This window comes from Oncorhynchus mykiss, chromosome 16, assembly GCF_057628025.1.
Source record: "Oncorhynchus mykiss isolate SJ-2025 chromosome 16, ASM5762802v1, whole genome shotgun sequence".
NCBI lineage: Eukaryota > Metazoa > Chordata > Actinopteri > Salmoniformes > Salmonidae > Oncorhynchus > Oncorhynchus mykiss.
This window is the reverse complement of record NC_143037.1, coordinates 5,979,830-5,991,886: the sequence shown is the minus strand read 5'-3', so window position 1 is coordinate 5,991,886 and position 12,057 is coordinate 5,979,830. Positions and strand designations below refer to the sequence as shown.

The 12,057-nt window shown below is 47.0% G+C and overlaps 1 protein-coding gene across 1 annotated transcript in view; it reads right to left on the bottom strand.

Moving 5' to 3' along the window:
- Positions 1-12,057, bottom strand: part of LOC110512585 (netrin receptor UNC5B) — a 161,039-nt gene that overhangs the window by 28,207 nt on the left and 120,775 nt on the right. Inside the window, 2 exon segments of the mRNA XM_090201805.1 lie at positions 2,446-2,478; positions 8,701-8,865. Coding sequence (XP_090057931.1) covers positions 2,446-2,478; positions 8,701-8,865 — 198 coding nt within the window.

The following is a 12,057-nucleotide window of genomic DNA, read 5'->3' as shown; positions in this document are numbered from 1 at the left end:
ACATGAAAACTATGTATGTAAACCATATATAGTGAACCATATATAGGTGAAATAAAAATCAATAAAAAATACCATGGCCGTCTCAGTCGCCATATCTCAACCTAATTAAACAATAAATGGGAGACTCTGGAGTGGCAGGCTGAGACAACACCTTTCTGTCACCATCAACAAAACACTAAATGGGAGACTCTGGAGTGGCGGGCTGAGACAACACCTTCCGTCACCATCAACAAAACACTAAATGGGAGACTCTGGAGTGGCGGGCTGAGACAACACCTTCCGTCACCATCAACAAAACACTAAATGGGAGACTCTGGAGTGGCGGGCTGAGACAACACCTTCCGTCACCATCAACAAAACACTAAATGGGAGACTCTGGAGTGGCGGGCTGAGACAACGCCTTCCGTCACCATCAACAAAACACTAAATGGGAGACTCTGGAGTGGCGGGCTGAGACAACACCTTCCGTCACCATCAACAAAACACTAAATGGGAGACTCTGGAGTGGCGGGCTGAGACAACACCTTCCGTCACCATCAACAAAACACTAAATGAATTTCTCGTGGAAGGAGGAAGAAAAGATTTGAAGGCTAGTAGCGTTTTTTTTTTCCCCGACACAGACCACATCTGCTCAGCCTTACTCTACCGTCAAGCCCTGTCCACTCTAGCATGTCAGACCTGTGTTAGGGGGGGGGGGGGGGGGGGTTCAACCTCGGTTCTTTGGTTCAGAGCCTTGCGTTACTCTCTCAGAGTTGACAAACTGGACAAGATTGGACAGCAGACATAACCCGGGGTGGATAACAGACATAACCCGGGGTGGATAACAGACATAACCCGGGGTGGATAACAGACAGAACCAGGGTGGACAACAGACAGAACCCGGGGTGGATAACAGACAGAACCAGGGTGGACAACAGACAGAACCGGGGTGGACAACAGACAGAACCAGGGTGGACAACAGACAGAACCAGGGTGGACAACAGACAGAACCGGGGTGGACAACAGACAGAACCGGGGTGGACAACAGACAGAACCGGGGTGGATAACAGACAGAACCAGGGTGGACAACAGACAGAACTGGGGTGAACAACAGACAGAACCGGGGTGGACAACAGGATGGACAACAGACAGAACCCGGGTGAACAACAGACAGAACCGGGGTGGACAACATACAGAACCAGGGTGGACAACAGACAGAACCAGGGTGGACAACAGACAGAACCAGGGTGGACAACAGACAGAACCCGGGTGAACAACAGACAGAACCGGGGTGCACAACAGGGTGGACAACAGACAGAACCAGGGTGGACAACAGGGTGGACAACAGACAGAACCCGGGTGAACAACAGACAGAACCGGGGTGGTCAACAGACAGAACCAGGGTGAACAACAGGGGGAACAACAGACAGAACCAGGGTGAACAACAGGGTGGACAACAGACAGAACCAGGGTGGACAACAGACAGAACCAGGGTGAACAACAGACAGAACCAGGGTGAACAACAGACAGAACCAGGGTGGACAACAGACAGAACCAGGGTGGACAACAGGGTGGACAACAGACAGAACCAGGGTGGACAGGAAGGTGAGGTGAGGCTATATCTGCCTATCAAATGGCACCCTATTCCCTATGTAGTGCACTACTTTAGACCAGGGCCCTATGGGGAATGGCACCCTATGCCCTATGTAGTGCACTACTTTAGACCAGGGCCCTATGGGGAATGGCACCCTATTCCCTATGTAGTGCACTACTTTAGACCGGAGCCCTATGGGGAATGGCACCCTATTCCCTATGTAGTGCACTACTTTAGACCGGAGCCCTATGGGGAATGGCACCCTATTCCCTATGTAGTGCACTACTTTAGACCAGGACCAATAGGGTGCCATTCCCCATAGTGCCCTGGTCTAAAGTAGTGCACTACATAGGGAATAGGGTGCCATTCCCCATAGGGCCCTGGTCTAAAGTAGTGCACTACATAGGGAATAGGGTGCCAATGGGGACGTAGCCCTACAGTGGAGTACATCTGAGGCGACATGGAGGTGGGGTGACATTTCTACACAGACAGGACATTACATGCAATGTGTGTGTGTGTGTGTGTGTGTGTGTGTGTGTACAGGCCAGCACATGTGCTATGATGACTCCTTAACTGCACACTCACTCACTCACTCACTCACTCGCACGCACGCACGCACACACACACACACGCGTACTCACACACACACACACACACACACACACACACACACACACACACACACACACACACACACACACACACACACACACACACACACACACACACACACACACACTCACACACACACGCTTGTATGTAGGCATGCACACTAATGGAAAGACAGCGGGTGGGGGGGGGGGGGGGGGTAAACAGGAAGGACACAGAGTAAAGTGATGTAAAGGTGAAAGGTCATGTAGAGGTGAACTCACGATAACTGGTGTGTTCAATAGAAGCCTTCTTATCTGTACAAACAACGAGAAGATGGAGACGGAGCAGCTGGTTATGGAAATAAACACGTTACAGCCAATGAGAATCAGTCCCAAATAGCACCCTGTTCAGTGTCAAGTAGCGCACTACTGTTGAGGGTCCATAAGACTCTGGTCAAAAGTAGCGCACTACTGTTGAGGGTCCATAAGACTCTGGTCAAAAGGAGTGCACTACTGTTGAGGGTCCATAAGACTCTGGTCAAAAGGAGTGCACCAGACAGGGATTTATAGAGTGCCGTTTGGGACAGATGCCCCCAAGAGATCGGCAAACTAGCATCACAAAGTCTACCAATAAAGTTCATCTGAACACAACATCTGTTATCAAAAATAACATTTCTCAAAGCCTAGTTAAAAACAAGCATATTATACCAAATACTTAAGCACAGCGTGTCTCCCTCTCTCTCCCTCTCTCTCAATCTCTCTCTCTCTCTCTCAATCTCTGTCGCTCTCTCTGTCTCTCTCTGTATCTCTCGCTCTCTCTCTGTCTCTCTCTCTCTCTCTCCCTCTCTCTCTCTCTCTCTCTCTCTCTCTCTCCCTCTCTCTCAATCTCTCTCTCTCTCTCTCTGTCTCTCTCTCTCCCTCTCTCTCAATCTCTCTCTCTCTCTCTCTCTCTCTCTGCCTCTCTCTCAATCTCTGTCTCTCTCTCTCTGTCTCTCTCTCTCTCTCTCAATCTCTGTTTCTCTCTCAATCTCTGTCTCTCTCTCTCTCTCCCTCTCTCTCAATCTCTGTTTCTCTCTCAATCTCTGTCTCTCTCTCTCTCAATCTGTCTCTCTCTCTCTCTCTCTGTTTCTCTCTCTCTTTCTCTCTCTCTCAATCTCTGTCTCTCTATCTTTGCAAACGGTTAAAGTACAAAAGGGAAAATAAATCAACATAAATATGGGTTGTATTTACAATGGTGTTTGTTCTTCACTGGTTGCCCTTTTCTTATGGCAACAGGTCACAAATCCTGCTGCTGTGACATTGGCACACTGTGGAATTTCACCCAGTAGATATGGGAGTTTATCAAAATTGGGTTTGTTGGTATCTAATTCTTTGTGGATCTGTGTAATCTGAGGGAAATATGTATCTCTAATGTGGTCATACATTGGGCAGGAGGTTAGGAAGTGCAGCTCAGTTTCCACCTCATTTTGTGGGCAGTGAGCACATAGCCTGTCTTCTCTTGAGAGCCATGTCTGCCTACGGCGGCCTTTCTCAATAGCAAGGCTATGCTCACTGAGTCTGTACATAGTCAAAGCTTTCCTTAAGTTGGGTAAGTCACAGTGGTCAGGTATTCTGCCACTGTGTACTCTCTGTTTAGTGCCAAATAGCATTCTAGTTTGCTCAGTTTTTTTGTTAATTCTTTCCAATGTGTCAAGTAATTATATTTTTGTTTTCTCATGATTTGGTTGGGTCTGTATGTGTCAGAGTTTGTCTGTATGTGTCAGAGTGTGTCTGAGTGTGTCTGTATGTGTCTGTATGTGTCAGAGTTTGTCTATGTGTCTGTATGTGTCTGAGTGTGTCTGTATGTGTCTGTGTGTGTTAGTGTGTGTGTGTGTGTCTGTGTGTGTCAGAGTTTGTCTATGTGTCTGTATGTGTCAGAGTTTGTCTATGTGTCTGTATGTATCTGTGTGTGTTAGTGTGTGTGTGTGTGTGTGTCTGTGTGTGTCTGTGTGTGTTGGTGTGTCTGTGTGTGTTGGTGTGTCTGTGTGTTGGTGTGTCTGTGTGTGTTGGTGTGTCTGTGTGTATTGGTGTGTGTCTGTGTGTGTTAGTGTGTCTGTGTGTGTTGGTGTGTGTCTGTGTGTGTTGGTGTGTCTGTGTGTGTTAGTGTGTCTGTGTGTGTTGGTGTGTCTGTGTGTGTTGATGTGTGTCTGTGTGTTTTAGTGTGTCTGTGTGTGTTAGTGTGTCTGTGTGTGTTGGTGTGTCTGTGTGTATTGGTGTGTGTCTGTGTGTGTTAGTGTGTCTGTGTGTGTTGGTGTGTGTCTGTGTGTATTGGTGTGTCTGTGTGTGTCTGTGTGTGTTGGTGTGTCTGTGCGTGTTGGTGTGTCTGTGTGTGTTGGTGTGTGTCTGTGTGTGTTAGTGTGTCTGTGTGTGTCTGTGTGTGTCTGTGTGTGTCTGTGTGTGTTGGTGTATGTCTGTGTGTATTGATGTGTGTCTGTGTGTGTTAGTGTGTCTGTGTGTGTTGGTGTGTGTCTGTGTGTGGTAGTGTGTCTGTGTGTGTTGGTGTGTGTCTGTGTGTGTTGGTGTGTGTCTGTGTGTGTTGGTGTGTGTCTGTGTGTGTTGGTGTGTGTCTGTGTGTGTGTGTTGGTGTGTGTCTGTGTGTGTGTGTTGATGTGTGTCTGTGTGTGTTGGTGTGTGTCCCCTCACAGTGCCCCTGTCGTTCTATGAGATGTTGTTAAATCTGTTTTTTAAAGGTCATTTTGCTGTTTGCTGAGTAATATGAGATGGAAGGTAGTTCCATGTGATCATGTCTCTGTATAATACTGTGTGTTGCTGTGAATTCGTTTTTGTTCTTGAGGACTGTAAAGGGACCCCTGGTGTCTTGTGGGGGATGTATGGGTGTGTGAAGAGACCCTTGGTGTCTTGTGGGGGATGTATGGGTGTGTGAACAGACCCATGGTGTCTTGTGGGGGATGTATGGTGTGTGAAGAGACCCCTGGTGTCTTGTGGGGGATGTATGGGTGTCTGAAGAGACCCCTGGTGTCTTGTGGGGGATGTATGGGTGTGTGAAGAGAACCCTGGTGTCTTGTGGGGGATGTATGGGTGTCTGAAGAGACCCCTGGTGTCTTGTGGGGGATGTCTGGGTGTGTGAAGAGAACCCTGGTGTCTTGTGGGGGATGTATGGGTGTCTGAAGAGACCCCTGGTGTCTTGTGGGGGATGTATGGGTGTCTGAAGAGACCCCTGGTGTCTTGTGGGGGATGTATGGGTGTCTGAAGAGACCCCTGGTGTCTTGTGGGGGATGTCTGGGTGTGTGAAGAGACCCCTGGTGTCTTGTGGGGGATGTATGGGTGTCTGAAGAGACCCCTGGTGTCTTGTGGGGATGTACGGGTGTCTGAGCTGAATGTTATTTGATTATGCAGAAGATCATAAATTTTCATTGCAGTAATTTATGTCTGTCTCCTGTCTGCCTGCCTCCTGTCTGCCTGCCTCCTGTCTGCCTGCCTCCTGTCTGTCTGCCTCCTGTCTGCCTGCCTCCTGTCTGCCTGCCTCCTGTATGTCTGCCTCCTGTCTGTCTGCCTCCTGTCTGCCTGCCTCCTGTCTCTCTGCCTCCTGTCTGTCTGCCTCCTGTCTGTCTGCCTCCTGTCTGCCTGCCTCCTGTCTGCCTGTCTCCTGTCTGCCTCCTGTCTGTCTGCCTCCTGTCTGTCTGCCTCCTGTCTGTCTGCCTCCTGTCTCTCTGCCTCCTGTCTGCCTGCCTCCTGTCTGTCTGCGTCCTGTCTACCTCCTGTCTGCCTGCCTCCTGTCTGCCTGCCTCCTGTCTGTCTGCCTCCTGTCTACCTCCTGTCTGCCTGCCTCCTGTCTGCCTGCCTCCTGTCTGTCTGCCTCCTGTCTGTCTGCCTCCTGTCTGTCTGGCTCCTGTCTGCTTCCTGTCTGTCTGCCTCCTGTCTGCCTCCGGTCTGTCTGCTTCCTGTCTGTCTGCCTCCTGTCTGTCTGCCCCCTGTCTGTCTGCGTCCTGTCTGTCTGTCTGTCTGTCTGTCTGTCTGTCTGTCTGTCTCCTGTCTTCCTCTGTCTGTCTCCTGTCTGTCTGTCTGTCTGTCTGTCTGTCTGTCTGTCTGTCTGTCTGTCTGTCTGTCTCCTGTCTTCCTCTGTCTGTCTCCTGTCTGTCTGTCTGTCTCCTGTCGGTCTGTCTCCTGTCTTCCTCTGTCTGTCTCTTGTCTGTCTCCTTTCTGTCTGGTGTGTGTGTCTCAGTTCCTGTTTGTAGCTCACTGCCTGTGTGTACTTTGTCTGTGAGTGTGTGTGTGTGAGTGTGTGTGTTTGTGTGTGGAGAGAGAGAGAGAGAGTGTGTGTGTGTGTGTGTGTGTGTGTGTGTGTGTGTGTGTGTGTGTGTGTGTGTGTGTGTGTGTGGAGAGAGTGTGTAATGTGCTGTCAGCAGGATTCTACCCAGATCATCAGGAGTTGCACATTGGCTGTCAGGATGAATCTGACTCACCCTCTCCTCCCCCCTCCTCCTCTCTCCTCTCCTCCTCCCCTCCTCTCCTCTCCTCTCCTCCTCTCTCCTCATCCCTCTCTCCTCTCCTCATCCCTCTCTACCATCCTCCTCTCTCCTCATCCCTCTCTCCCATCCTCCTCTCTCCTCCCCCTCCTCCTCATCCCTCTCTCCTCTCCACCCCCTCCTCCTCTCTCCTCATCCCTCTCTCCTCTCCTCCTCCCTCTCTCCTTTCCTCCTCTCTCCTCATCCCTCTCTCCTCTCCTCCTCCCTCTCTCCTCTCCTCCTCCCTCTCTCCTTTCCTCCTTTCTCCTCATCCCTCTCTCCTCTTCTCCTCCTCTCTCCTCATCCCTCTCTCCTCTCCTCCTCTCCTCTCTCGTGTCGTTGCACACTGCACTCCTTCCGACTCTGTGCTCTCCTTTAGTTTCACACCCCTGTGCACGCACCACACACACACACACACACACACACACACACACACACACACACACACACACACACACACACACACACACACACACACACACACACACACACACCACCCTCCCATCACCATGACCCCCCCATCTGTGTGTTTATCGGTTGGCGTGTCTTTTCTACTTGTGAACCCAAACTCCACTGCTGAACATCTGTCTAGGGTAGACTTGTCTTCCCAGCTCTCTCTCTGCCTCTGCGTGTGTGTGTGTGTGTGTGTCTATGCTCCATCTCTGCATCATCCTGATGTACCACCTGGTTGGCCGCTTCAGTTCAGAAAATTCAAAAAAGGCAGTTCGAATAACAACTGAGAGGAGAAGCAGAATGAATCAGGTCCATCTGATTGGTCTAAATCATGACGGACAGCTCCTCTGGCTAATCTGATTGGTCTAAATCATGACGGACAGCTCCTCTGGCTAATCTGATTGGTCTAAATCATGACGGACAGCTCCTCTGGCTAATCTGATTGGTCTAAATCATGACGGACAGCACCTCTGGCTAATCTGATTGGTCTAAATCATGACGGACAGCACCTCTGGCTAATCTGATTGGTCTAAATCATGACGGACAGCTCCTCTGGCTAATCTGATTGGTCTAAATCATGACGGACAGCTCCTCTGGCTAATCTGATTGGTCTAAATCATGACGGACAGCTCCTCTGGCTAATCTGATTGGTCTAAATCATGACGGACAGCTCCTCTGGCTAATCTGATTGGTCTAAATCATGACGGACAGCACCTCTGGCTATTCTGATTGGTCTAAATCATGACGGACAGCTCCTCTGGCTAATCTGATTGGTCTAAATCATGACGGACAGCACCTCTGGCTAATCTGATTGGTCTAAATCATGACGGACAGCTCCTCTGGCTAATCTGATTGGTCTAAATCATGACGGACAGCACCTCTGGTTAATCTGATTGGTTATCTGTCCCAGGTCATATGTGTATTCTCCCCCTCTCCACCCCCCCCCCCTCCCTCCCTCCCTCCCTCCCTCCCTGCCTCTCTCCCCCCCTCCCTCCCTCCCTCCCTCCCTCCCTGCCTCTCTCCCCCCCTCCCTCCCTCCCTCCCTCCCTGCCTCTCTCCCCCCTCCCTCCCTCCCTCCCTCCCTACCTCTCTCCCCCCCTCCCTCCCTCCCTGCCTCTCTCCCTCTCTCCCTCCCTCCCTCCCTCTCTCTCCCTCCCTCCCTCCCTCCCTCCCTGCCTCTCTCCCCCCCTCCCTCCCTCCCTGCCTCTCTCCCTCTCTCCCTCCCTCCCTGCCTCTCTCCCCCCCTCCCTCCCTCCCTCCCTGCCTCTCTCCCTCCGTCCCTCCCTCCCTGCCTCTCTCCCCCCTCCCTCCCTCCCTGCCTCTCTCCCTCCCTCCCTCCCTCCCTCTCTCCCCCCCCTCCCTCCCTGCCTCTCTCCCTCTCTCCCTCCCTCCCTGCCTCTCTCCCTCTCTCCCTCCCTCCCTCCCTCTCTCCCTCCCTCCCTCCCTCTCCCTCCCTCTCCCTCCCTCCCTCCCTCCCTCCCTCCCTCCCTCCCTCCCTCCCTCCCTCCCTCCCTCTCCCTCCCTCCCTCCCTCCCTCCCTCCCTCTCTCTCTCTCCCTCCCTCCCTCCCTGTAACTCACTGCGTGTACAGAGTCCATCGGTGCAGTTCTTGCTCTCCATCATACTCCCACTACAGTGCTGTCCTCCATTCCGGGGAGGGGGGGCCTGACACTCCCTGCTCCTCCAATGGGTACATTCTGTCCCACACGCTGACCACTTGGCCCAGTCCGTCCAGCCTCCGTCCACTATAGGGGTCAGAGATCAGGAGTTAGAGGCTTGGATAACAGAGTCTATGGATAACAGTCTATGGATAACAGAGTCTATAGATAACAGAGTCTATGGATAACAGTCTATGGATAACAGAGTTTATGGATAACAGAGTCTATGGATAACAGTCTATGGATAACAGAGTATATGGATAACAGAATATATGGATAACAGAGTATATGGATAACAGAGTCTATGGATAACAGAGTATATGGATAACAGAATATATGGATAACAGAGTCTATGGATAACAGAGTCTATGGATAACAGAGTCTATGGATAACAGAGTCTATGGATAACAGTATATGGAAAACAGAGTCTATAGATAACAGAGTCTATGGATAACAGTCTATGGATAACAGAGTTTATGGATAACAGAGTCTATGGATAACAGAGTATATGGATAACAGTCTATGGATAACAGAGTCTATGGATAACAGAGTATATGGATAACAGAATATATGGATAACAGAGTCTATGGATAACAGAGTCTATGGATAACAGAGTCTATGGATAACAGTCTATGGATAACAGAGTATATGGATAACAGAATATATGGATAACAGAGTCTATGGATAACAGAGTCTATGGATAACAGAGTCTATGGATAACAGTCTATGGATAACATAGTATATAGATAACAGAGTCTATGGATAACAGTCTATGGATAACAGAGTCTATGGATAACAGTCTATGGATAACAGAGTATATAGATAACAGAGTCTATGGATAACAGTCTATGGATAACAGAGTTTATGGATAACAGAGTATATGGATAACAGTCTATGGATAACAGAGTCTATGGATTACAGTCTATGGATAACAGAGTATATAGATAACAGAGTATATGGATAACAGTCTATGGATAACAGAGTTTATGGATAACAGAGTATATGGATAACAGTCTATGGATAACAGAGTCTATGGATTACAGTCTATGGATAACAGAGTATATAGATAACAGAGTATATGGATAACAGTCTATGGATAACAGAGTTTATGGATAACAGAGTCTATGGATAACAGTCTATGGATAACAGAGTATATGGATAACAGTCTATGGATAACAGAGTCTATGGATAACAGTCTATGGATAACAGAGTATATGGATAACAGAGTCTATGGATAACAGAGTATATGGATAACAGTCTATGGATAACAGAGTCTATGGATAACAGTCTATGGATAACAGAGTATATGGATAACAGTCTATGGATAACAGAGTATATGGATAACAGAGTCTATGGATAACAGAGTCTATGGATAACAGAGTATATGGATAACAGTCTATGGATAACAGTCTATGGATAACAGTCTATGGATAACAGAGTCTATGGATAACAGAGTATATGGATAACAGTCTATGGATAACAGAGTCTATGGATAACAGTCTATGGATAACAGAGTCTATGGATAACAGTCTATGGATAACAGAGTATATGGATAACAGAGTCTATGGATAACAGAGTCTATGGATAACAGAGTATATGGATAACAGTCTATGGATAACAGTCTATGGATAACAGTCTATGGATAACAGAGTCTATGGATAACAGAGTATATGGATAACAGTCTATGGATAACAGAGTCTATGGATAACAGTCTATGGATAACAGAGTCTATGGATAACAGTCTATGGATAACAGAGTCTATGGATAACAGAGTATATGGATAACAGAGTCTATGGATAACAGAGTCTATGGATAACAGAGTCTATGGATAACAGAGTATATGGATAACAGTCTATGGATAACAGAGTATATGGATAACAGTCTATGGATAACAGAGTATATGGATAACAGTCTATGGATAACAGAGTATATGGATAACAGTCTATGTGCAACAGAGATTATGGATAACAGTCTATGGATAACAGTCTATGGATAACAGAGTATATGGATAACATAGTCTATGGATAACAGAGTATATGGATAACAGTCTATGTGCAACAGAGATTATGGATAACAGTCTATGGATAACAGTCTATGGATAACAGAGTATATGGATAACATAGTATATGGATAACAGTCTATGGATAACAGAGTATATAGATAACAGAGTATATGGATAACAGTCTATGGATAACAGAGTATATAGATAACAGAGTATATGGATAACAGTCTATGGATAACAAAGTAATAGATAACAGAGTATATGGATAACAGTCTATGGATAACAGAATATATGGATAACAGACTATGGATAACAGTCTATGGATAACAGTCTATGGATAACAGAGTCTATGGATAACAGAGTCTATGGATAACAGTATATGGATAACAGAGTATTTGGATAACAGTCTATGGATAACAGAGTATATGGATAACAGAGTCTATAGATAACAGAGTATATGGATAACAGTCTATGGATAACAGAGTATATGGATAACAGAGTATATGGATAACAGAGTCTATGGATAACAGAGTATATGGATAACAGTCTATGGATAACAGTCTATGGATAACAGTCTATGGATAACAGAGTCTATGGATAACAGAGTATATGGATAACAGTCTATGGATAACAGAGTCTATGGATAACAGTCTATGGATAACAGAGTATATGGATAATAGTCTATGGATAACAGAGTATTTGGATAACAGAGTATATGGATAACAGAGTCTATGGATAACAGAGTATATGGATAACAGAGTATATGGATAACAGAGTATATGGATAACAGTCTATGGATAACAGTCTATGGATAACAGTCTATGGATAACAGAGTATATGGATAACAGAGTATATGGATAACAGTCTATGGATAACAGAGTCTATGGATAACAGTCTATGGATAACAGAGTCTATGGATAACAGTCTATGGATAACAGAGTATATGGATAACAGTCTATGGATAACAGAGTCTATGGATAACAGAGTATATGGATAACAGTCTATGGATAACAGTCTATGGATAACAGTCTATGGATAACAGAGTATATGGATAACAGAGTCTATGGATAACAGAGTATATGGATAACAGAGTATATGGATAACAGTCTATGGATAACAGTCTATGGATAACAGAGTTTATGGATAACAGTCTATGGATAACAGAGTATATGGATAACAGTCTATGGATAACAGAATATATGGATAACAGTCTATGGATAACAGAGTATATGGATAACAGTCTATGGATAACAGAGTATATGGATAACAGTCTATGG